Source organism: Apus apus, chromosome 2, assembly GCF_020740795.1.
Source record: "Apus apus isolate bApuApu2 chromosome 2, bApuApu2.pri.cur, whole genome shotgun sequence".
Taxonomy (NCBI): Eukaryota; Metazoa; Chordata; class Aves; order Apodiformes; family Apodidae; genus Apus; species Apus apus.
Window position 1 is genome coordinate 85428317 of NC_067283.1, and position 27068 is coordinate 85455384.

General features: G+C 37.8%; 1 protein-coding gene across 7 annotated transcripts in view; it reads right to left on the bottom strand.

The window, feature by feature from the left end:
• The window catches only part of COBL (cordon-bleu WH2 repeat protein), a 164078-nt gene that overhangs the window by 99875 nt on the left and 37135 nt on the right, over positions 1-27068 (bottom strand). For 4 of the 7 annotated variants that reach the window (XM_051609927.1, XM_051609926.1, XM_051609932.1 and 1 more), the window contains 6 exons: positions 20507-20713; positions 13061-13271; positions 12121-12349; positions 9938-9982; positions 7520-7614; positions 4167-4244 (listed from right to left, as the gene is read on the bottom strand). In XM_051609927.1, coding sequence (XP_051465887.1) covers positions 4167-4244; positions 7520-7614; positions 9938-9982; positions 12121-12349; positions 13061-13271; positions 20507-20713 — 865 coding nt within the window. The remainder of the gene's footprint in view (positions 1-4166; positions 4245-7519; positions 7615-9937; positions 9983-12120; positions 12350-13060; positions 13272-20506; positions 20714-27068) is intronic. The other 3 variants (XM_051609929.1, XM_051609930.1, XM_051609931.1) reach the window with 3 other exon arrangements.

Here is a 27068-nt window from a genome sequence, read left to right on the forward strand (position 1 = left end):
CAGCTCTCCATACACAGTTTGTTGAGCTCTCCATTCTGCAAACAAATTCACACTAAACAAAATTGTTTCAAGGCCAGATCACAACCTATGCCTTTGATAGTGCACATGGATATTTTTAACCGTATAAAATGCAATTGAACTATTCCAGAATTTGACCCTGTCAGTACAAATAAACACAAGTAACCAACATTAACCTAAGCATTACCAGAAGACCAAGAAACAAGATTAAAACAGGAAGTGAAAGTGAATGCAATTGTCAGACAAAAGGAAATCTTAAAAGTAGATAGTTGTTAACTTCCATATAGATTGTATAAGCAGTATTCTCATTCCTACTACTCCAAACTGTACCTGGCCATGTGAGGTGAAATCCTTAACAGCAGGTGTTATTAACTTATTACCTGGGCCCTGACCTGGTTGAAGAGAAATCACATTTCAAATCACTTTCACTTAACTGTACTTGATCCTTCTTCCAACCACTTCTAAATTGGGAAAGTATATTATGAATTATACAACTCCTGTCATCAAGGAGGGCATAAACGTTAGAGTACATTAAGAACAAACTAGGCCCTGAAAAAGCATTTTTTTATAAAAAGCCTTTATACGGAAAACAGCTGTTCCAACCATTTAAGAAGTGACTGCCAAGGTTACAAAAATGCACTAGAAGTCCTATGACTTTTTCAAACATTAGCACAGTATTTTTCTTCTGGAACATGTATCTTGCAATTATACAGGTAGTATGAAATAAATTTAAAAAACATACACCCATTGAAAACTTATCAGATAACTGTTTGGAATTTAAAATGACATTGTTTTTCTCCAATAGTTTTGTTCATGAACATATAAAAAATAGCAGGCAACTACTAGATTATCTGCTTCATTTAGGTTCACTGATCCTGTTATGAGTAACACCTATAATCTGACATACACAGAAGACCAGATTTTTTTAAAATGGTCCTGATTAAAATCCTCTGACATTGCTCGGCTGAAGCATTGTTTGAACTAAAGAAACCTTGTGTGATAAGATTTAGTGCTGAAGTTTCAAACCCTCTGATAAGTGTCCCTGGCTGTACTTCTAAATATTTTTGTCCCAAGCTGATTTATTACATAAACAAATTCCACATCAGAGATACACGTTGTTCAGCACTTAGGATGTGTTTTTTTGCTCTTGATTTATGAAAACATGAAGGCCTCAAAAATAAAAACAGCTAATTTTAGTTCTGTGTTCCAAATATCGGGTTTCAGCTTGATCAACTGTTTATTTGAGGACAGTGACACCAAGCGGCAAAGATGACTTAAAACTCTCACTTTGCCCAGCTGTTCTAAATTTTAGCTCTGTCTGCATTTGGCACACAAAAAGCAGAATTGGTCAACTGTGCTACAACTTCCAACTGCTTTATTTGTATATTGTATTTATACACCAAATTATTTCAATAGTATTTGATCTGTGAAAAGTTAACCCGCATATAAAACTCACCAGCTTAGCACAAAACAGGAACAGAAAAAGGGAAAATATTTCTGCATAATTTAAAATATATCATTAGATTTCAGGTCCTGTACTGACATGTGGTATCATGAACGCTGCCCTCTGAGATTGTCACGGAGAATTCTTCTCTTGCATTTTTACACTATCTCTCAAGGTGTTAACAAATTCTTATTTTCTTCACCTTTATTTTTGTTGATACTGTGAATAAATGTCTTTTCACCTCAAGCATAAGTGTTGGCTTTCCCATCCTGACTTTGAAACTCTGCTTCCCCATCAACAAAGTATTTTAGAAGCATTAATAATTCAAACAATAATTAGATCAATATGGCACTGAGAATGGTGTGGTGCTTAAAAAGGAAATACAACTTGTGCCTGAAGACATCCTAAGGATCTCTTATGTCTTACACCTTTATTCCACTCCTTCATATTGCCCTGCTTTAAAAAAAATCCCCAAATGATATCCAGAATAGAATAACTACTTTTTCTACTGTTCAGTGCACATCACCGCCACATAATCCTGAGAAAATGATTTAAATTAAGCATACCAAAATTGATGTCCTTACCTCAGTGTACTTCATGTGTTGCCTATTTACCTATAGGTAAGAAAAATTTTCCTGATCTAGCCAGTGTATCTCCTGGTGCTATGCTAAAGGTAATGGCAAACTATTTTCCTTTCAGAAATAAATCTGAAACTTTGGCTTTGGTTCCTGTACAGTAATTCAAAATACTTTCAAGATGACCCAAAATAGTAACAGAAAGTAGGCCTGAAAACCTGCAAAGGAGGAAACCTCTACTGGATGACATTTTGCCTAAAGGCTTACCTTAGCTCAATTAAGCTTTTCTACAATGAGCTCTAAATACGTATTTCACATACATGGCTATGTAAGCTACTACTTATTTTGAATAAGGATATTCAGTTCCAAGTGAAGTAAATAAGAGCACATCAGTCGAGCAGGTGGAATAAAAAAATTACTCAGAATGATAAAGGGTCTTAAAGTCTAGCCTGTAAGGAACTGCTCAGCTGGATTTTAAAAATTATAAAGTGCTTTCATTGGCATTTCCACTTGAACTTACATTAACATAAAATTTTCTATGCCCACTATCTATGCCTAGTTTACAGTATTTTAGAATTTTTCACCTAAGACATCACAATTGTTGACCTTCTTCTTGAAGCCCATCTAGCCTATTCAAAGGATGGATGTTTCATACTGCTGAGTAGATGTTAGACTTCTTTTGTACATCTTCTGCAAGCTTTAACAGAATAGTACCAAACTAAATGGAACTATGTCAATACATTCCTTTAAGTATGTACTCATGTCTTAGCTGGATTGCTCATACAAATACAGATGTCAAGCCAGAAGTGAAAGATGTAAACACTGAGCAAAAGCTACATTGTTCCTGAAGATCAAATGCTCTTAAGAGCAAAAGGAGAAACAGAACAGAGTTATTGTTTTTTAACCTCATAGCCAACCACTTCTCCAGCTATTTCTCCGTTTTGACCTATTTTGTATTATCCTTTTTATCTAAGATTTGTTCTCTCACTCCTTCATTTTTTCCACAATTTTCTGTCACCCCTTCTGCCACAGGGCCAGTGTAGCTGTAGGTTTTTTGCACACAGGCTCTCATTTTTCCATATACTTGTTTGTGAAAAGGGGATTCAGATGAGCTTAATAGTATACAGTTTGTCCCATTTCAAGAAGGGACATGTATGAACGCATATAGAGTTGGATCAGGAGGATAACGACGCTAGGAAGTGGTGGAGTCACCATCCCTGGAGATATCTAAAAACCATGTAGATGTGGTCCTTAGGGACATGGTTTAGTGGTGGACTTGGCAGTGTGCTTGCCAGGGCTCTAGGTTAACAGTTGGACTTGATTATCTTAAAGGTCTTTTCCAACTAAAACAATTCTATGATTTCAGGCTTCTGTCATGTCACCAAGAGTGTCTTCTCCAGGTTTTGAAAACATTATAACAAAAAGCCGCGCAGTTGAAAAAAGCAACAAAAAGACGCGCCATTTATTGTGATTATTAAACCACCAAAACAACCTTACAAAAATATTTAGGATTCACTCTTCCTAATTAGATACCTAAATCCTCACAATTTAGTAGTCTGCTAGGCACTTAAAAAACTTTTCTAAATGTGATTCACAGGATTTTAGTGGCCCAAAACCTACTCAAGTACTTAAGAAAAACCCTGTCATTTTCAGTGTTGAAAATGAAAGTATTCTTTACCCCCAAGCTACTGAAGAAACAAATGGAATGCTACCATGCTGCAGAAGAAATGTAAAGAGATAAAAATGAGAGGTGTCATTTTAGAAGAAAAAAGTGTCCTCTACATGTCACTGATAAGGCAAAAATACTCTTGCATCATGCAGTACTGTCACTGTCTTATAGTCACAACACTTATGTCCTTGGTTAAAACACTTTTTGCTCACAACTGCTTAGAATATAAATTAAAACTTTATTTAGAGAGAATCTAGCAAGTTTTATTTGGAGACACTGCACTGCATTTTAACTTCATCAAAATATGCAAACTGTGCACTCTCATAACGAAGCCTGCTAAGAAGGAAACTACTGCTACTTCTACTTGGCTAAGCATCAGGAATTGCAGCGGTTTCTGGTTATTCAAACTGCAGGATCTAATAGGAATGCAATAGCATCTACAAGCCATGTTAGTACTTACATCCAAGCTTCCTTCACTTGTAGAACTAAAAACATCCTCCTCACCACAATCTCTGTCCACCATCAAATATTCTTCTGTCTGCAACACAAAGAAGTATCCTACATAGCAGCAGCAAAGGAAATAAAAGAGCAAAAACATGCCACAGCAAAGCATGAAACCTCATCACAGAACCAAGACAAACCCTCAGTAGTGCTAGACCTGATTGCTGAGAAACTTCAGTCTGCAAAGTTTCTCTGACGTAGGCAAGAAATCATTAGCAAAATATTTAAGAACAAGAATATAAAAAAATTCTTGGGCAAAGAGGATGAGATACTAAGCAACTCCTGTGGCACTAGGGTCTAGATCGCAAGTCTCTGCTATACCCACAGACACAGAGGAACAAGCAGAGAACTTCTTCCCTGACACTTGTCAATGGTGGGACTGTTCCCGTGTACTAGCATATAACCTACTTAAGCCTAGACCCTGTGATTGTCTGCACAGGACCTCTGCTCTACTGGATTGCTTAGCAGTGCCAATTTGATCTCGATTTAGCCTCAGGCACATGGCTACATTTCACATAAAAATATATGGAGTTCACGCCACCTTTATGTTTTTTTATGCCAGCTGCAGGAGAACAGAGGGTAACTGATCCAGCATAAAATTAGAATGGAGAGAACAAGATGATACCTGATCTGGCATTAAGCCTGCCAGTACAAAGTTAACAAGAGAAATACTTCCAACAAATTTGTATTAACCATACAAATAGGACCCTGCTTTCATTCTGTGTCATTGTGTTTTTAATACAGCAGAAAGTTTTTTCAAAAAGTTAGATCTAGTGTATTGTTACCCAATGCTTATTATGCTTTCAGTGAGCTAGCTAAGAAATAAAGCATGTGCGTGGGCATGGAAATCTGAGCGTAGGCATGTAGCATGCAGTGACACCTGATCCAGGACACTTTGCAACACAGACTAATACTCTCCTTTCCTTGCAAAATAAATCACCTTCCCCTTGTAAACGCCTACAGTTGTGCAGCCCTACTGCTGTGCAAGACTGCAATTCTTGCTATCAACTAGTTCAAAAATACAGGTAGACAGAAACACTGCAAATCATACTGCAAACAAAGAAAAAAATAACAGAATAAATATGCAGAAGCAATTGAAGTCTTGAGGAGGAGGAAAAATTTAAGAATAACCACAAAGAACAGAGTTTAGGAACTCTGGGCTTCTGATCCCAGTACCCTGAAATCAGGGCATCCCATCATGTAATCCCTTCATAAAACTAATCAAATCCTTTTCTTAAAATAACTTAATTATTTTGCACTCATTCTGCTAAATAAGTCTATTTAACAGTATCACTGTTGCTTTGGCTAGAAATCTTCCACAATATCAAGCCAGATGTATCATGGCCAGTTAGCACCTGCTTGCTCTTGTGTGCTGCACTATTCTTCAGTTTTCAGTAATTCTTCCACCTGTTTAGGTCCAAACTCCTAGAGGTTTGTATTGAAAAGACAACAATTACTTCCCTGCTGGACTAAACAAGTAGTTTCTTTTCCTACAGAGCCATTTGAAAACAAGAGTCCAAGAAAGAAATGACCAAGAAAAGTTACTTGTCAGAACTAGCAGCAAGAAAGACTCACACTTAGATTTAGAACCTATTTCTTGTACTTGTTTGTACATTTCCTAGCTTTCCCAGGTAAATACTTCTTGTAACTTGTTAATTGATCCTCAGTATCCTTAACATCTATTAAAATTTGCATTTTAAAAAACCTCAGAGTATCGCCTCCTATGTTTCTGTTTAACAAGCATGAGGAAGAGAATAAAAGGGAGGACCCTGCAAGTCTTGGGACATTCATCCTAAAGCCAGCTGTGAGAAACACCCTACAGTAACCACAGAACTAGGATGCTTCATAGCAACTTTTTCTAAGGTTGCAAGTGCAAATATTTTACCAGTTAAATCTAGACCTGCTTCAGGAGTTTTAACCCTAAAAGCACACACCGAAGTTCAGGAAAACAGAATCAGGGGACAAGCTATAATGCAAAAACTGAGTGCTGGAATAAACTTGGTTCTTCCAGAGGAAATAAAGCCCTGAAGCATGCCTAGAGTCTCAAACTGAGCTCCCTTGTTTACTCAATGCTTCCAGGCAGATATGGCCTTATTTGCTGCAGTTATGCTTTTCTTCTTCCCTTCTTAATGGGAAATGTGTTCTTATAGAGGATAAACACTCTGAAACTGACTGACTACTTATCTCATAAAACACAGCTTCCATGAGTCTTTTACAAGATGTGAGGAATAGCTCAGCACCCATGAGAGATCGTATCTTTCAACGCAGTAATTCCCAGTGCCCATAAAAGAAACTATTGCCCAGAAAAAGCACTTCAAATTTGATCATAATCAAAAAAGAAGAGAACTAATAAAGATTTTGGAAAATTTTCAGTTTTAAAACAGGACTGAGAAGACTGGAAGGGTAAGTGAAACACTGGTCCATTAACAAGCATATGTTTCTTAGTACAGCAGTTAATGAGACACACATTTTATGATTTCACTACAAAAGCCATGGAGGGCTTTTTAAACAAGACAAAAGAAAACTCCTTTTTTACTCTGACATAATGAAGTATTAAATACTTTATAATCAAAATCAGTTGACACATATTTGTAGCAAAGGATGCAAAATGTATGAAGTTAAAGCCCAGTATCTTTAATGTGTTCTTGAATTAGAAAGTTTTTCTGTATTTAATTTCTGTGATGAATGGGAAAATTTTCATAAAGGCATCTCAACAAAAGATAATTGTTTTAAATGAAATTTCTTTTTCCAATTTTCCAACTCAAGATTAAAGTTTAAAATGCCTATCATGCACCCCAGCAGATACTGATCCTTCAGTTTATTATTGCAAGCTATTTTTCTCACACCTGATTCATTTTTACAAGTTGTACAGACTTGAAGATGGCAATCGAGTGACTGCATAGAGCTTCCTAACAATAGAAATGCTTTAAAACAGATTATCACCCATGCACAAAAAAATCAGTAAGACATTTCTATTTGATACAGGAATGCGTTCTATATTACTTGAGTTCTTTCATAAAGACATTTTGTAGTTTCAGCATTATTAAGTGGACATAAACTGCTTGAAACTACTGCACTTTGATAATAACTACCAAACCCACAATATTTAAGTAAAAAATAAAAAAACCAAATGGTCAACACATTTGACTCCTTCAATAAACAGCTGGTATCTCCATGAGGCTGCACTGAGTAAAAATAATTTTTTCACCTGATAACAGAAGAGAAAACAAAAAAACCCCAATCCTACCACGCTCAAACATATCTGGGAAAAACCCAATTCTCTTTAGTGAGGTAGCACTGCTGAACACTTACCTTGCTGTTTCTTCTATCAGCTTTAAACAATCCCAGAAGTCTTGTCTTTTCTTTTTCTATTGCTTCATTGCTTATTGAAGCCTTTTGACTTGGTTCTGAAACAATTGAAAGGGAGTATTTTTTACGTTTCTGAAACAAAGATTCGTAAGATCTGTATTTTAAAATATCCTGCATTAATGCTGTATTTTGTAAGAGCTGTAGATGCTATCAACTGAACTATCTAACTTCCAGACCCTGCACTTTCTTTTTCATCTAACTTTTATTTGCTCTGATTTTGTTCCAAAAATCTAATGGAGGTAAATGGAATAATTACAGAAAGTTTTCAATCACAATTTAGTAATCCTTATAAAAAAAGCAAAACATAAGCAAACTGCTTAGTTTTTGGAAATGCTTGTTAGATGTCTCTCTTAAAACTCATAGTGTGCTGTAATACCTTGAAAAAAAGACTTTTCAAAAAGATCATGGTGAATACCTTTAACAATTCACGGTCCTGACTTCACGCAATGAAGCTAATGGAAAGACTCTCAATGTGGACTTGGACAAAGTTCCAAAAAGAGGAGAGACCTTTTCCCTTGGAAAAAGGGCTTGGAACTTAAACCAGCTGGCTGTGCTCATCTTTTTTCACCTTGCTGCTTTTACTTCAGGTGGAAAGACAGACAAGTTTATATATACTCAGGCTGGAACAGTTCAAACATGCATGTCCTCCTTGAGCCAGTTAAAGAACTGTATGAATTCTCAAATTGTTCAGGCTCCCTTCAATTTCCTCCACACCAGCCAAGCTAGTGAGTAACATTTAAGAGGTTGTGCATTACAGGGAACAACCACTGGCTTGCCATTCAATGTAGACACTCTCCCACTTTTTTAATGGACACTGCATAATGCTATAAAGCTTCCTCTCTAGTTCCAAGCACATCAGAGTACCCCACTAGCATACAGGAAGTTCAATGTGCAGAGAAAAATTGCTTTATCTTATAAATATTTATTTGTTTAATAACAATTAAGAAGCAAATGCAGTATGACTTGTTTGTTGACACAAAATAAAGGTTTACCTCAGAAAAAAACCATAATCCCACAACTCCAGCAAAATTGATTTGCATTTCACATAGAGCACATTATTTTCACACAGACCACTCTGCGCATCAACAATGTTAAATTTTAGAAGGTTAAGTACATCCAGTAGTTCAAAGCACAGGAGAAAGAGTAAAGGTGATGAAAACAAAGGAAAACAGGAAGAAACTATCCTCAAGAAAGGCTGCAAATACTGAAAAAAAAAAATACAGTAATAAGTTAATGCCTTCCTCAAATATTAAGTCCTGCCTATGCTCGTTCACTACAAATTGCTGGTTTTCCGCCCTCACATAGTCTTTTAATATGAACAATAATGATGAAGGTCTAGCATAAGATATGTCAGTGACAGCTGATCATCAACATTACCATCAAATATTGTATAATCCAAATAAACTGGGACTTCAAACACAGCATATAATCTCAAAACAACAACGAATCTCTAAAACTCTGTCTAATTTTTTCTTAAATAAATACAGTAGATATTCTCTCTGGTATTGTGCTCTGATTAAGAGGAAGTCACAGCAAGCAATGACAGGTTAGGCATTAGTGAAGCCAAGAGGCAACAGGCCATGAGCTAAGGTTCACTCAGTGGCTGTCAACTCTCGGAGGTGGATTTCCTTCTTTCCTGAAAATTTTATCCACAATTTTATTTTGGCTTTGTTGGGTTTACTGGTAATGTGAAGAAGTAACACCACCTAGAAATTAACCATATCTTTCTTGAGGATAATTAATTTAATCAACATATTACAACAGACTAGATGAGGGAAAAGGCTATATTAAATATACACATTTTCTGTTTATCTAGAAGAAGAGGCACCAACGTAACCTTATCAAACTCCATCTACTGTAGCAATCCAGAAGTCAACATCTATTCTGAGTTATCCAACATGTATACACAGGCTTGATATTAAAATGTTTCTTTGCATGTAAATTGAAATTATTGGAAAACCTCGTAGATCTCAAAATATTGTCTTGGTAGAAAATAAACTTTGAACCCAAGAGACTTCTGAAATATTAGTATTTCTGAATTCAACTAACCATGCTTTAGATAACCTAAAGAAGGCTTGGAAACTGTACGGAAACATATCATACCACCGAAAAGTTAAATGATGGGATTTGTCAATTGCTGGCATTTTAATGACAATTAGTGAAGAAGCAGGATGCACAGATAGGTGTTTGTTCTCACCAAAAGCACAGACATGCAAACAACATTTTACTAAAGACAGCACAGACAAAAAATAGCTTGTTTCTCTACAGCACTCATCTGTAGAGGAAGATTCATCTACCAAGCCCACATTAAACGTAGTGTGAAGGGAAAGCCCGTTTTCCCTCAGCACCATTGTACAGTACCTCTATAGTTCAGAGAAGGTTCAGACTGAGTTTTTGATGGAGGAACTGGAAAAGGCAGGCAATGAAAGGACAAGAGAAGACATATTAAGGTTATAGTATAGCCTGGTAAGCCACAATATTCATTAATTATTCCTAGTATTTGTTTTCCTAAACATTACAGAAAAAAAAATGTTGACCAACAGCAGATATGCAGAGCTGCTACTAGAAGCAGTGTTGCTGTGTTTGTACTAATTTACTCATGGAGCTGCTTCAGCTGCTAAATCAAATTATGTAAGCAGGTGGCAGCAGAGCTTGCCTTTTAACAATCTGTCAGCACTTGGTTCTTCTGTTTCAGTAAAGGAGAATCGTAGAATCATAGTAGTTGGAAGGGACCTCTGAAGATCATCAAGTCCAACCCCCGTGCTGCAGCAGCAGAATGACTAGCACAAAGTTTTTCTAGAACCTGTGCATACAAGCAAAGCCTATGCTTTTAGCACCTCTGATGACTTACTCATTAGTGGGAATGTGTTTTTAAAATGTCTGTTCTGATAACTAAATAGACTGGACAGCTACTCAATGCACAATTCATAGATCGACTGCTACTGAAACCAACAGGATTATTCCCCTTGGGAGACAACAGATGAGAACACATGAGGATGGAATTTGCTGGAACAAAGGCAACCTTCTGTAAGTTTTATGTGTATTTACCCGTATTTTCATCAGATACCATGGTACAGAGGAAGAGGAAGGCAGCAAAGGCTGAAATCACTCAGGATCAAGGGGGATTTTATCATAATCAAAGGTATACTGAAAGGTTAAAAAACTCAAACAAAAAAACCAAACAAACCAATAAATTGATGCAGAGAGCACTATGAAATGTTATATCACTTGCTGTTAAAAACCCAGTCCTGAAATAAAGTCTTGTTTTTGATTGTGCAGGCTACAAGAAGATTCAAGGACCAATAATGCACCAATATATACACCATCACTTTCATGTTAAGGGAAAAGAGTTTGAGGAAGGCTTAGGCCAATTACTCTGTAAGTTGTCCCTGGAATATACTGAATTAATCCTGTTGAATACTATGTATAACTAACATATATCTCCAAAATGGTTAGCTTAATTACAGTAAACATGTCTTAAAAAAACAAACATGCAATTGAGTTATGACATGTTGTCAGCCACTTTTCTGAGCACCCTAACAATTCAAAGGAAAAGAAGACACCTAGTTTACTTAAAAGTCTAAACTAGTTGAAATTTGACTCACATAGAGGTATAACTGTCACTTACCAAAGGAGTTTGAAAGAAGAGACAGAAAGTCAACATAAATAAATAACTGTATAAATAAAAAATAAGGCTGCTGCTCAGCACCTACAAGACTGATGTTATCTAAACAATAAATAAGGACATTTACTATGCTGGAAGTGATACCAATTGAGACAAACTGCAGGAGACAATTTTAATGAACATCACTTTCTGACCTCAAAGGAAGTAGCACTTGATTATTTTTAAGGCAGGTATATTTTAAAGCACATCACATAATTATGCTATTTGAATACACAATCAAGCTGATAAAACTCAAGCCAAAGAAGCTGCTGCTACAATACCATGTACAAGAACATAAAGTGAGGCTGAACAAAGAAGGGAACAAAATTTAAAATACAAATACCTCAGCTCCTCTTCATTAAGCTGTCAGTAACTTCAGTCTTTGGAGGAATCGTCTCTGAACCTATTCACAGTTTTTTTCTCATAAGCCCCAGCCTGTCGCCTCTGCCTCTCAGCTTTCACAGCTGCCATGACTATGGCATGGCTCTTCTTTCTGTCTCTCCAACCCACAGCATAAGTAGGTGACAGGCTCTGTCTGGACGGGGCCCTTGTGTTATGCACACCTGTACTGACAGCAACTCCAGGAAGAAGCAAAGCTCCTCCTTTTGCCCTGCCCCAGGCCAACCTCCACCCTGCCAGGGGCCAGCCCAGCCTGGCATGGGGCCCAAGAGCAGCTAGGGATGGCTGCACATGCTACTGTCCCGGCTGCTGCCTCGGGCATGGCTCACTGAACAGACCTGCATTGCTCTCTGGACTGAGATGTCACTCTGCTGTTTCAGTTGTACCCCAAAGGAATGAGAGCAAAAATGCTTTTAAGTTGCCCATAATATTGCTAGCACATCATTTAACCCTGCAGTGACCCCTTTAAGGCTCAGCTCACCTCTTTTTCTGTCCCAGGCATACAGTTCCTTTATTCCCAGCTCCTCCAAGGACTTGGTAAGCTCCAGCTCCTCCCCAGTGATGCCATCTCGCAGAAGAACAACGTGCTCTTGACTGACTTCACACTTCTCACAAATAGCTGGGATGATGTTGTGGAGGGGCACCTCTGGACTAACTCGAACCACAGCCTTCTGCGTCTTCAGGTAGTTCACTACCAGCCTCACAGACTTCTGCAGAAGAAAACACAAGCTCTCAGCCCTCCTTTCGTGATAGCTTCCACATTGTTCTGTCTCCTCTTAGGTAAACAGGCATTCTGTTTCAAATAATATTATTTTTTTAAAAATTTAAAATCTTAGAACTCAAATGTCACTGAGGAGACATTCACAAGAACAGGCAAGTAAGGAAAAGCAATCAGAGGCAGCTGTAATTTGTGAATGTTTACAAGTACTACTTTGAAAGGTGTGACAGTGTAGCCAGCTATAAGAGACAGAATACTCAAAATTTCAGCAAACTCTTTTGGAAAATGGCTACTTCTGAATCTTCACTATGCTTTGCAATACATTTTTTAACAGTCTTCTCCCAAGTCTTCAATGAAGATGGCACACAGAATACCAACAGGACTTAATCCACTTCCAGACAATCCCATCATGCTCATTAGAGCCACCACTGCAGATTTCAGTACCTCGGTTCTCAGTCAAAAAAAAGTCTTTATAAGAACAGATTTTGATCTATATAACCACACACTATCTAACATTTTGTCTAAATGCTGGAGTCCAGATTGACACCTGCCAGTCTGCATGCAAATCAGTTCAGCTAGTAAAGCAGGTCCATCTCAAGCCTCTCTCATCTGGTTTGAAGCTGCAAAGATTGAAAGACCTGCTTGAAATAATAGGAATGAAATTATGTTCCATGGCATCATTTTAGCCCTGCAGAGTACCAACCTCAGGGACCCTTGGCAGAGGTCGTTTTGTCTTCTCTTCAGGGACCTTCTCTTTCAGAAGTACTGTCTGTACATCCAGTGCGCCTATCAAAGTGTTTGGCTTGTAGCTCAGAGGTTGTTGAGTTCCTGAAGACTTCAGTTCAAGACTATGTTGGGATGGATTTAAATGATAATGGCTGCATAAATCAACCAATAGATCCATCACAGCTTTACTGTAGGGAAGAAGACATTCACCATTAGCATGAGAAAAACCAGTTACTACAAAATTTACCTTGGTTTTAATATGGGAGAAAAAAAGACATTACAAGCTGTGGATGTGTCACTAGTTAACCATCTTTGGGAACGAACAGTGTTAATGCTTTGAAATGCTAAACAGATCAGATAAATTGCTAGGAAGTAAATACATTCGCACTTCAGTGTGTTTTTATGAGCAGCAATTACCTATTCACCATGAGGCAGAAAACAGTGCCAATAATAGCACTAATAAATATAAACCAAGAATGGACAAAGTGCATCTTATCTGCTAAATCCATACATTACAATCTCCAATTCAAGCCCTGTTCTGATACACACATGGTAAGGTAAACTCAAACAAGATTTGAACCATCACATAAAGCAATTAAAAATGGAGCATTTACATCTGGAATGAAAGATAGACAGGACTTTTCTTCCAGCTTGTAACTGCATTTTTTTCCTTTTCCTCCAAATCCACTTGACACCTGCAAAATTTCCAAGAACAAGAGACCCCTTCCATATTTATTTTGGTAAGGATATTAACCCAGTATAAACCCATATGGTTTCAAGCACTTGCATTATCAAGGTCTCCTTCTGGAGATGTGATTCTTAAACCACAAGGTTAAAAGTCAGCTGATACTCCTGTCTTACACCATGTCTTTGCGTGAAGGTACTCCATTTCGTAACAATAACAACATTCACTGGAGCTTGATACTGGCTGACACAGCAGATAGGAACTATATTCCTCTGCACCCCAGAAATTCTCTTCTACTGAAGGGGTTTTTTTTCAGCCTTCTTCCCTAAAATTCCATCCAAGATCAGAGAAAACTGGTTTATTAAAACCAGTTATGTTTCTGAAAAGTTTTGGTTTATTAACAACTATCTGTCAAAACACGAGAAGCTGAAAAAAATTACCAGCCATACCTTAAGCCTGTCATATACATGGGATATTTTTCTTCTAACCAAAGAGAAAGTAAGTGCATATGCAGCATATCTGCCAAAGGAATAGTCACCTTTTCAAACATGTGAACTGGAAAAAACTGCATATAGATTCAAACTGCAAGAAAATTCAAAGAAAAAAAAATCCTTTGCAAGTTATTAGCTATCACCATTACATCTGTAGCTCAAACTGCCCTTCCACTGCAAGCTGTCTGCATCTGGGAAACCACTCTGGGGGGGCCTGCCCATTTTCTATGTATATGTTATTGGCCAACAACAGCTCAAAAAATTGGTGAAGAACCCTGGAGAGCTAACAGCAAAGTAAGACAATCACAGAATCACAGATGTCAGGTGTTGGAAGGGACCTCCGGACATCATCGAGTCCAACTCCCCTGCCAGGGCCACTACAGAATCTAGGGTAGGTCACACAGAAACACATCCAGACAGGTCTTGAAAGTCTCCAGAGAAAGAGACTCCAGTACCTCCTGGGGCAGCCTGTTCCAGTGCTCTGTAACCCTTATAGTAAGGAAGTTCTTCCTCCTGTTGAGGTGGAACTTCTCGTGCTCTAGTTTGCATCCACTGCTCCTTGTCCTATCATAGGGCATGACTAAAAAGAGATTGGCCTTTCCTTCTTGACACCCACCCTTCAGATATTTATATATATTAATAAGATCCCCTCTCAGTCTTCTCTTCTCTAGACTAAACAGGCCCAGATCTCTCAGCCTTTCCTCATAAGACAGGTGTTCCAGTCCCTTAATCATCCTTGTAACCCTCTGCTGGACTCTCTCAAGTAAATCCCTGTCCCTCTTGAACTGGAGAGCCCAGAACCGGAGACAATACTCCAGGTGGGGTCTCACTAGGGCAGAGCAGAGAGGGAGGAGAACCTCCTTTGACCTGTTGAACACACTCTTAATGCACCCCAGGATACCACTGGCCTTCTTGGGGACAAGGGCACATGGCTGCCCCATGGATAACTTGTTGTTCACCAAGGCTCCAAGGTCCTTCTAGCAGGTCAGCTCCTAATCTGTACTGGTGCATGTTGTTGTTCCTCCCCAGGTGCAGGACTCTACACTTATTCTTGATGAACCTCATTAGGTTCCTATCTGCCCAACTCTCCAGTCTGTCCAAATCTCACTGAATGGCTGCACAACCTTCCAGTGAATCAGCCAATCCTCCCCATTTCATATCATCAGCAAACTTGCTGAGGATACACTCTGTCCCTTCATCCAGGCTGTTGATGACAATGTGGAACAGGACTGGAGTCAGCACAGATCTCTGGAGTACTCCACTAGTCACAGGTCTCCAGCTGGACTCTGCATCATGGATCACAATGCTCTTGGACTCTATTATTTAGACAGTTCTCAATCCACTCAATCCACTGTCCAATAATGAGAATGGAAAACAAGAATGATCCCTTACTAAGGGGTAAAAGACTAAAACACATGTAGGTGACAGCTCTTCCCATGCCAGAGATGAGAAAAGACCTTCTTTGCAAAAACCTATTTCAAGTTTGATTGAGTTATGCAGTGTGAGCTTAACAAGTGGCAAGGGTGGAAAATTTGAAATAGGTGATTGCATTGAAAAGAGACAAACACAGTGAGAAGACGATGACTGAAGATAAAACAAAGAAAACAGATGTCATTAATATGTATAGAAGGCTTCAGAAAAATAGAGCACTGTCCTAACTGCTAACATGAAGAGTATCTAAATAGAAACAGGTAGTCTCTAAATTGGAACTGTACGGGGTCATTTCATGTAATCTTATGCTGGCACTGTCCCCAAGTTGCAAGCATCTGTATTTCACAACCACGTTTAATTCATATGTAATGTGCCACAAACCAACAGAAACATTTACACCTACTAAAACCAAACTATAGCAGAACCCCACCTACACTGATATTTACATGAATATTCATTATGTTGTGCAGTAGTCAGCTTTAGTCTGCCTGATACAGATCTCAGCTTGTCTGTTTACAGACATACCTCTTTTAAAGTGAAATTTGCATGTGTTTTTTTATTACTATTGTTTCAGAGAAAAACAAATAACCCGGCAGAACCACAACACATTGTGTTCTACTTGCTAGACATTTCTCTTCAAGGTGGAACATCAATATATTTCTGTAGCACATAATATTGTGAGAATTCATTATCTTACCTCAGGTAAACTATGTGATTAAAACCACCTTTTTTAAAAGGACATGTGCTTTAAAAACATATAGTTTGTCAAAAGAACAGTTTAGAAATTTTGCACCTTCCACTTAAGTTAGGAAATACATTCAGCAGCAACAGTACCCCCACTGGAACAAGCTTAGAATACACACCAGCCATCTGAGAAAGTAAGTTGCAGACAATCATGCAAGCTGAGCAGATTTGTCCAGACAATAAAAAAATATAAAAATCCATCCAAATTTGAGGGTTCGTCTTATTGTTGATTACAGAAGAGGTGGATGTTAACTAAAACACTTAAGGAAGTCGGCAACATCCCATCCCAGCTGATGCTGTTCAGAATGCAAAACTGTTCCATGAAAAGCATCCCCAGGCTTAATCTGTATCATTCACGAGTACAAATTAAGCAATATCTCTGAAGCTTTTGAAACAACTTCAAACTGCATAGTATGCTCTTGCCAAAATGTAAATTTGGCAAAATAATTTCCACAAAACTTGAAAAGGATTAATAAATTAATAAAATAAAAAACAGTCTACAAACAAAATTCATGTGTTTTCAGATTTCCAGAGAAAGTAAGAGAGCTGGGAAGTCCTTGCAATGAAGTTATTCTACCAAACTTCAATTTCACCAACTGGAAAAAAATTTCTTCTAAACCATAATACATTTCAGCTTGATTTTAAATGGGAGTTTTATTTCAAGTAACCTGAGGTATGTGCCACACACAGAAGAGAGCCACTAAAGACAGCAAAAGATTGGGACTGAACCACCTACTAACCTAGACCAACTCTTAAATTCATCACAAACAGAAACTTTCTAATAAGTCTTGTGAGCTTTTTCACTTGCTTTCTTTGTAAATGTCTAGCCATTGCTTTGTTAGTTTGAGTGCATCTGCCACAGATCTATATGCATAAAATGTCTCAGTAGCAAATGCTCTGCCTATCCTTTCAGCACATCAGTCATTGCTCATACAACAGTGCAAATACAGATTAGTTATGCAAGTATTTTTTAATCCTTTTCAGGGGGGAGAAGGCTAACAGGTTTTCATTAATACTTTCACATGCTTTACAGCAGAGATCACAGAGATTAACTAATTCAAAAGAGAAAATTGTTTTTTAATACTGTTCTGTTACTGCACACACTCCTTAAGGACTCAACTTTGTCCTTAAGACTGCACTACATATTTCCAAAATCTGGAGTATATTGTGTATTTCAAGATGGCAATACATTTTTTAAGAGAGACTGGCAGCTTGAGTTAACTTTATGAATAAATCTACTTTAAAATTCCAGATTCCAATAAAATATCTTTAAATAGCACACACTTTCTATTTTTCCTTGAATTATCTTTCAAGATAATTTATTGAGAATTTTCTGCCCTCTTGCTGATATTCATAGACGCCTTCTATTTAGAGAATAAACTAAAATTAAGAGCATGATGCTTTGCTCACATACAATGAGCAGATTGAAAGAGATTATTTTTACTTTAAACTTGGTTCACTTATTATAACCTTAAGTGATACTAATTAACTACAGTAGTTATATTTTCAAACATCCTGTAGTGTACTTCATTGCTGTAAACTGCTTTCCTGAAATTACAAAATCATTTTTCATTATGATAATGCCCAGGGCAAGACTTTGCAAATTTTTCTGCAAAGAAAAAAAAAAGCTATTTCCCCAGGGTACTCAAAAACAGATTTTGCAGAATGTAGTTTTAATGATGACAATGAAAATACTGAAGATTTATAGCACTATAAACAACAGCAGGATTTGTCTGAAATGTCCTTTCATTATATCACCACAGATAAAAAGAGTGAACAAGGAAAAGAATTTATTACCTGCACTGGTTCCCATACTTGCTACCAACTAAACAAAACACTTTTTTTTTTTTAAATCCAGTATCTTCATCATTAAATGTTTACCTCTGAGTATCACTATACTTTGTAGCTGTCCAGTTCACTATGTCAAAAAATGGAAAATCATGAAAAAGCTTTTACCCAAACCCAGAGAGTTAAAATTGTCCATCCCTTAACAAATTTCAGATGCTCTTGACTATTTTTTGTATTCCACAACCCTAAAAACTTAACCAGTATTAATATACAGAAAATTTCATCTTTCAGTAATTAGAAAGAACAGCAGAACACACAAGGATCTGTTCATAGACTGATGCAACTGTAATATAGTGCTCATTAGAGAGTATCCATATTTTGTAACTTGTTAGGATGATTTATTCCCATCCTGAGTTTCCATAATCTTCTACTTCCCACAGCTGGCTAACCATGCCTGACAGTTGTCACTAACCATTCCAAGTGTCAAGACAGTGCTAAGGGAGAACACCTACCACCTGTGTTAGGCACTGGTGATAATCAGATTAGCAGATACGAAAAAGCAAGACTTTAACTGCTGCCTAAAGCAGGGTCCTTAGACCTGTCATGCAACCAATGGAGAGAATGGGCACTTTCACAGAACCACAAAGAGAACATTTTGTCTGCTTAGAATGCTTAACGGAAACAATACCATTAACCCCACATAAATGTCTAATGTTTAATTTTGACATTTCCTTCAGGTTTTAGTCCACAAATTAAGGATTCTAATAATCAAAATACTCAGTCCTAGTGTATGTGTTAGCAATGGTAGTGATAATAAACATCTGTGTGAGAGACAGAATGTTTATTGCAAAGGGATTTTCTGTTTGTTCTCTGCTCCTGTAGCTTGTATGTTCTTCAAAGGGTTACATGAAAACACTACTCTTGTAGTACTCTTGGAGTGTTTGTTTTGGTTTTGTTTTGTTTGAGGTTTTTTTGGTTGATTGTTTTGTAGGGTTTTTTTGAAAAATAAATTATTTTCTTACCATATGGCAATCATGTATCACTCTACACCAAATGCTGCATGAAGGTCAGCTTCTTGGTAGCTCTCAGGCAGCTTGCACTTGCCAATGAAACACCAGCTTTCTTTGGGATCTAATGGTGAGTTTCATGTCTTGTTCTAATTTCCAGGCCTATTCTCTTCTTTTTCTCATTAAGTTCAAATCTCCCCCTAAAAATCTCTATGACTAAATGTATAGTTTGAGAGCTCTGATAAGCACTGCTTTCCTTAAAAACCTGTAACATCCACTCTGGTTTTGGAGCCAACCCACACATGTTGCACTTAGTCTCATGAGAGTGGCTAAGTGAACATTAATTTCTAAAAGAAAAAAGGGGAAGAATGAAGTACCAGAGACTGCACCCTGCTGTATGCACCCTCCTCAACCAAACTATACTAACAGACAAACAGTTAAAACACATTAATACATTAGACCAAGACTAGTTTTACAGGAGTGCAGACTAACTGCTGCAAGCCCCAAATGTAAAGTAAGCACACACCCCGATTAACCAACAAAATCTACATATTCTCCTAATCTGGTATTATCATTTTCTGCAGTTTTTTGACTATTGCTGACAACACCATTGTCACAATTCCATCACAGCATTGAATAAATTTTTAAAACTCTTCCAAATTCTTTCTTAAAATGGTATGCTTCCCTCTTTCAAAACAATGTTACAGAGAGGATGAGAAGAGAGAGCTCCCATGGAGAAGAAAATCTCAAATTTGCCTTTCCAATACAATTTGCCTTCGATTATACCCAGTGACAAGGCAAACCCCTTCTTCTGTGGAAAAAAAACAATACACTTTTATATTAAAAAGGCTTCCTAAATACCAGCAGATGCTTTGCTGTTTACACAATCACAATGTCTTCGTGAGGAGGGCAAGATCTCTGGATGTGATGAAACATCCATCCAGCAGCACCTACTTTGTCTGCAGCAAAACCTCTCTGTATTATGAGATGTGATGCAATCTAAGGCTAACTCAGTGATACTACATGGAAGAGACAGGATCCATATATATCCTGAGGGTGATCCATGCGGAAAACAGTGATAATACCTGCTAAATCCTTCCTGCCTCAGCAGAGAGGGTCCTTAATGCATTGCTCTCAGGACTCTCTAGTGCAACAGTTGTATAAAATGCAGAGGGAAGCACAGCAGAGAAACCCCATCAACTCAGAAATGGAGACATCAGAAAATATCCCACTGGGAATGGAGGGCTTCAGAAAGTGAGAGCTAATCAAAGCCTTACCTTCCTTGTACTGTGCTCTTCTGCTCCACCCCATTGGGTAAAATGACTGTGAAGTCCACTGATCTGTTTATCATGTTCTCCTTCAGGCTCACAAGATTCTGATCAGAAATTACAGCTGTCTCTGCAGGTGACTTCAGCTCAGTGTGAATTCTACTTGCTGCAGAAGGTTGATTTGGTGGAGGAGGAGCACGAGCTTTCATTCTTTTCCTTGAAAAATAAAGGCAAGAAGAAAATTAAGAATTTCTTGCAAGCAAAGGATAAATATATTAATAAGAAAATATGTTCTTTTAGTCATAGTATCAGATTGTTTTAAAGAGTAGTTCTAATGCAAGTAATTTTTCTTTATCACAGAACTTTTCAATGGAGCTGCATTTTATTTTTACCTCCTCCCTAAAAATACACTAATTTTTTAATGATGCACTCACTCCTACAGTTTGCTTTCCTTGCCCCAGGGGATGAAGGAGTTCCACAATTAGGATATGAAATAATCACTATTCTCTCAAGTATGAAGCATGCTCCTACGAAGAGAGAAACAGAAATGCCTATTCCAGTCCAGACCTGACAAGAAAGAGTTGTATTTACGTAAATGAATGTTTCCTCCAAGTCAGAACGGCAGGAGTGGAGGCAGGGTGAGGTTTCATTCAGCTATATTTGGGTTCCACAGTATTACGCTACTTGAAATATTGCCTCTTCCTCTGTTCTGAGTAAGTAGTATTAAATTTGGCTCATTGTACTTCTTAGGGAAGCACCACAAAAAGGTCAGCCATGAACGATACCACTTCTTGCCATGCAACACTAGGAGACTATAGCTCATTGAAAGCACCCTGAAGAGAACTCATTCTTCCGTAGCAGGCTATGTGCCTTGTGTGACACACAGAAAAGCTGCATCAACTTGTACCAAACAAGCAGCATACTTTGTAGAGACATAAACCCACCATCAACTCCAAGTTTCCTTCATTTACAAATAGCCAGAGAGATAAGCAACACGTGTGCTGCTAAAGCTTCTGAATAGCTGGCCTCATACCAAGCATATGTCTAAGAGGATTAATTCTGATGATAAATATCCCAGTAACCTCTTCTGACTAGATGTATGCTTAGTTTAAGTCAGATTTCAGTGTAACACATGCAGAAAGCAGCTGAATATTTACTGAGAAATCATTAACCAAGCTTACTACCTGCATTTTTTAATCTGCATGGTTTTAGGGTGCAGGAAGAGGAGAGATTATGATTCTGCACATGGTTTTCACCCTGTGAACAACATAAACAAAGGTCCAGAAAAGAAGAGTACAAAAAAAAAACCCCACTCTAACTCTTTAAAGCCTGCAAAACTTGGTGGTTGAGTCAGCCAAGGGACAAACATGTTCAGGGGAAGAAAAAATAAATCTGAACAAGATTAATACCAAACCAAACTCTTCTTTAATTAGAGATAACCTATATTCTCACAGATAAAAAAAACTAAACACACCATTTGGTATGTTACCAGTGTAAGCTTCTGGGAGGGAAAAAGACATCACATCACAAAAAAAAAAAAAAAAAAAAAGTCCAGAAACACTTCAATTCCCCTACACTTTTTAATCAGTATTTGCATTTGACCAACAGTTTCTACAACATTTGTCAACTTGCAGAAAATTACTACACTGCCCTGAAAATGCACATTTCAGCCAGACCAGTGTAAGAGGTCAGTGTAAGTATGCTTATTTCATTTCCTGTATGCATAACAAGTAGCATTGTCTAAAAGTACGCAGGGAGAGCTACTGCCATATTTACCAGCATAAAGCAATTTCTCTTCCATGGGAAATTTTTCCTGAACTGTCACTTTTTATCCTATATGCACCCAATGAGTCTCATAGTCAACAGTCAGTAACTTGCAGCTCCTACATTCCTCCCTGTGGAAGTGATGATAAAAAAGTTAAAGGCTTTACTGTTTGTCAAACAATAACGACATGAATCTGTTGGAGGGGGCCCGAGAAGGGCCACAGAGATGATCAGAGGGCTGGAGCACCTCTGCTATGAAGACAGGCCAAGAGAGTTTGAGTTGTACAGCCTGGAGAAGAGAAGGCTCCAGGAGACCTCATAGAGGCCTTCCAGTACCTGAAGGGCCTACAGGAAAGCTGGGAAGAGACTTTTTACAAGGGTTTGTAATGAGAGGACAAGAGGTACTGGCTTTAAACTGGAAGAGGGCAGATTTAGGTTAGACATCAGGAAGAAATTCCTTAGTGTGAGGGTGATAAGACACTGGCACAGGTTGCCCGGGGAAGCTGTGGAAACCCCATCCCTGGAAGTGTTAAAGGCCAGGTTGGATGGGGCTCTGAGTAACCTGATCTAGTGGGAGGCATCCCTGCCCATGCAGGGGTGTTTGAACTAGATGATTTATAATGTCCCTTCCAACCCAAACCATTCTGTGATTCTATGATTCTTGAGTTATTTACTTGTCTATAAAACAAAAAAGTTGTTAATTGTAAGCAGGTGGTGAGAGACACAGGAAATTTGCATAAATCCAGATTGTGCTAGTGTAGCATTACAGTCATGCAGTGCAACCTTTAAGTATGTCAGATCAATTAACAAGTGAGGTAATTCTTGCCCTCCACAACATCAATTACATTGATGTAAGTAGCTTCAAAGATTTTTATAAACTTGGTTTGTTTTTTGGTTGTTTTTTTAACTTATCCTATAATGTGGGGGACAATCTTCAGTATAAAGTGCCAAACGGCGTGGGAAGAAAAGACGGAGGCAAGTGTCCTGAGACTGGCAGAACTAGTTTTTTTAAATTATTATTTACTTAGGCTTGTAAATTCCAGATCTCATAGTGAACAGTGATAGAGGAAAAAGAGGCAATGGTAATAAAAAAACCCATGAAACTGAAACCAGCTGAAACTGAAGAGACTTGAAACTTCAGAGGAAAAGTGAATTACTGAGTTTTGAAGTTGGTGTAAGAGCTGGAGGTAAACTGGGAGTACGCTACACAAGTGTGTTTGTTCCCCAGTAATAACATCGAGCTGCATCTGGTTCTCTGAAGGAACAGTAAAGAAGGTCAGACACTTCAATACCCATTTATTACTACTAAGCTCTGAGATAGTGCAATTTTTATTTGGCCACTTTTAAAGTACTCTTTACAGACAATTCTACAGATATACAACTTGTACAACATTGCTGGGGGCAGAGGCATGCATCAGGAAATCTGGCATCATAGCATCAGAAGCATCAGCTATACACTGATCCGCAATGTTCACTTTACCTCCATAAAATACGTATCAATGTGTGTTATTTTTGGCATTATATGGTAAGAGCCTTTCAGATACTACAATACTCACTTACTTTGTGCAGAAAGGACAGTGTATGTCTGTTTCCTTCAGAGACAACAGAGAAAGGAAAAGGGAAAACATTCCCACTACAGTCCCCAACCTAGTAACCGTTCAGGTGACCTCATATGAACTTTTCCACACCAGCAACGACACATTCTCTTGAAACATTGCGACTTCTTTAAATGCCTGGTTTTCAACATTTTCCAAATGACAGATTTCAAACTACTTCAGTAGAAGCAGATCCTTTTAAAGTTCACATTTGTAGAGAGATACATGGCACAGATTTGCATTTCCTAGCAAAGTTTCTGAAACATCTCAGTACTAGAAAGTTGACTCATGAACCACAGACCGAAATCCAGAGCACTAGCTCTAACTTGCATCTGCACCAGCAGCTGCTTTCTGACAGGCTCCAGCAACGGCAGTCAGAAGGTGCTGAGAAGCCTGTTAATACTATTGAATATGAGCCATAAGAACTCAGCTTTCTGTCAGAAGTACTATGGCTATAAAGCAAAATATATAAAAGCACTCCATAATAAAAGCATTTTTGTTTCCCCACTAAAATAATGCACAGAGAAAGCATGTAACTTAAAAGCCTGTTTTAAGCACAGGTACTTTCCACACTATAAACACAACATACTGTAAAATAAGTTGCATACCTTTCTTCAGTATGAGCTAAATTCAAACTAAATTCAGCTCAAGAGATTTTTTTTTCCACAAACATCTTTCAGTGTGGTCTGTACTGAGCTAGTAGTTAAGCACCCCTACCTGCTATTAGTCTGTGGATGAAGTTACAAGGGGGACCATTTCAAACTTGTGATGCATTCACAGTTATATGAATGCTTCGATCCAGTCCTTGATAAGGAGACACAGTAAAAGCAACCATCTGATTTCAGTACACCAATGTAAAGTGCCTTTTACTGAGGCTCGAAATAGTTTACCTCACTTTACTGTAAGCTGACAAAAATGCACATAGCCATGAAATAGTCAGGCAGAATACATAAATAACCTACCAGCACTGTTCTCAGCAACAGCACGAGGCTTCCCAAAATGGAAAAAACAACACACAGATTGTCCAACAAGACCAGTGCTTCTGTAATACAGCATGTAGAACAAATGCAACGGCAACGAAGAAAAGTTTCACCAGATTAAGAACTTCAAGAAAAGGTAACACAAGCCCTTTGTACCTACACTTTATTAATATGTAACTATCAAGCCATAGAATGCAACCTGGACTTTACAATCCCATGCTGAAAAAACATGATCTCTATTTCAAACAGAAGTGGTCCTGTTAAGTGGCCCTGGCACTTCCACCCTCATAGCAGTGTTATGCAGAGATTGTCTTTCTTCACATAGGGTCTAACATCAAAAAAAAAAAAAAAAAAAAAAAGGAAAAAAAAAAAGGGATGCTACACACTTCAACTATGCTCAGAAAATTCTGGAACCCACTCTTTCCTTTAAGATAAAGGCAACTTAACAGGTACTGGGGGCAGACTTCATCCCACGGATATCTGCAGGAATTTGTCAAACACTCCACACAATACCAGACTGTAAAATCTCATCCTTTCTATGCCAGTTCTCTCTCTAACCATTAGTTTAGTAGAAACAACTGAACCCAAGCCAAAACAAACAGGGGGAAAAAAAAGGCAAACAAAAAAAACTAATAAAAGAAAAAATGAGTAGTCTTCAATATAGCAGAATAATGGGCAATATTAATTTTTTACATAGTGAACAAATAGCACAGGATCTCCAACCCAGTCAATTGCAATCTTGTCAGTGCACAAGGCTGGAACAGTTGCAGGGGGTTTCTCCATCACAGCAGTGTAAAACCCATTGATAATTAGGAGGAATAAACCAACAAGGGAGTGTTCATCGATGAGGTGGAGTACACAAGAGCAGTGTCTCTTGAGTGGAAAACATGAGATAATGAAGTAAACATTCTTGACTTTCAGGTGACTGCACTCCTACAATCTGTTGAGAGAAAATCTATGCCATTTAAGAAAAAAAAAAAAAAAAGCAAGCAGATGAGTACCTTCATTCACTCATTCTCTCTCACTCATTCTTTCTCTCTAGCAACTTGCACAGCAAAGCTAAAAACCCAGCCCTGAGTCATACCTCATACTCTGAACCACCAAGACATAGTATGGTAGAAGTCACTCCTGCCTACTGATCTAGCCTGCAAAGAAGATACTATTCAGAGAACATTTCTTTTTCACTCTGTATTGCTCATAGCAAAGCAAAGAATACCCAGACGGCAGGATGATTCACTATTACAGATTTAATAGTATGCCAAGTTCCTCCTTTGTAGGTAAAATCCTTTCAGCTTCTAGATGCTCTGAAAAACTAATTCAACACAAACATAAAGGAAACACAAACAGATTAGCACTATCATAAAGCCACCTCAAGAATTCGGAAAATGGAAAACTGTTAAACAAATCCTACAGAGATGGAGAACAGACACCAGGAGAGCATGATGTCACTAACTACTACAAAGGAAGTTCATCCAGACAGCACAACATGGAAAACAAGAGTTCCATTCCAGTTTGCCATCTGTAACACTTAAAATAACCAATTAAACGGAGGTTTTGGTTTGCTCTTTATTTGGGTTGGGAAGGAGGGGAGAATAAAAAATAAATAAATAAAAGAACATTCTCTAGTTTACTCAGTCTATCTCACAGGGAACATACAATGATTCACAAGTATGTGACACACAGGTAACAAACACCTATCAATGCCTCATACACAGTAAGTAAATAGCAAGTCTAAAATATATTACTCTTACAGTACCTTGTTTCTGGTATAATTTTACATTTCCTAACATTTACAATATTACAAAAATACTACCCTTGCTAAACAGCTGAAACCCTCAGCACACACTAAGATCTAATGAACTGGATTACCCCCATGTTAATATGGTTCAGGAAACAATTAGAGTTCCTTACATTCTTTTTTTGTTCTTGTTGTTCTTAAATAAGATTTCTTTTGAAACAGCCTTTACTGTGAATTCCCTGGCTATTAGGGTATATAATTATTTTATGCATGTCTCTTTTCAAACATTTATTTGAATTTCATACTGCTTTTAAAGGATCATTCAGTTTCTAAGGCAGGATCACACTGACAGACATGATGAAAATTATTTCCTTGCGGGGGTGATAAAGTCACCCAAAATAGACAAGAAAAAATAATTTGTTTTTGGCAAAGAAATGAAAGTTATTTAATTCTATTTTTGATCTTCCATTTGATTCCACTGATGAGAAACACTA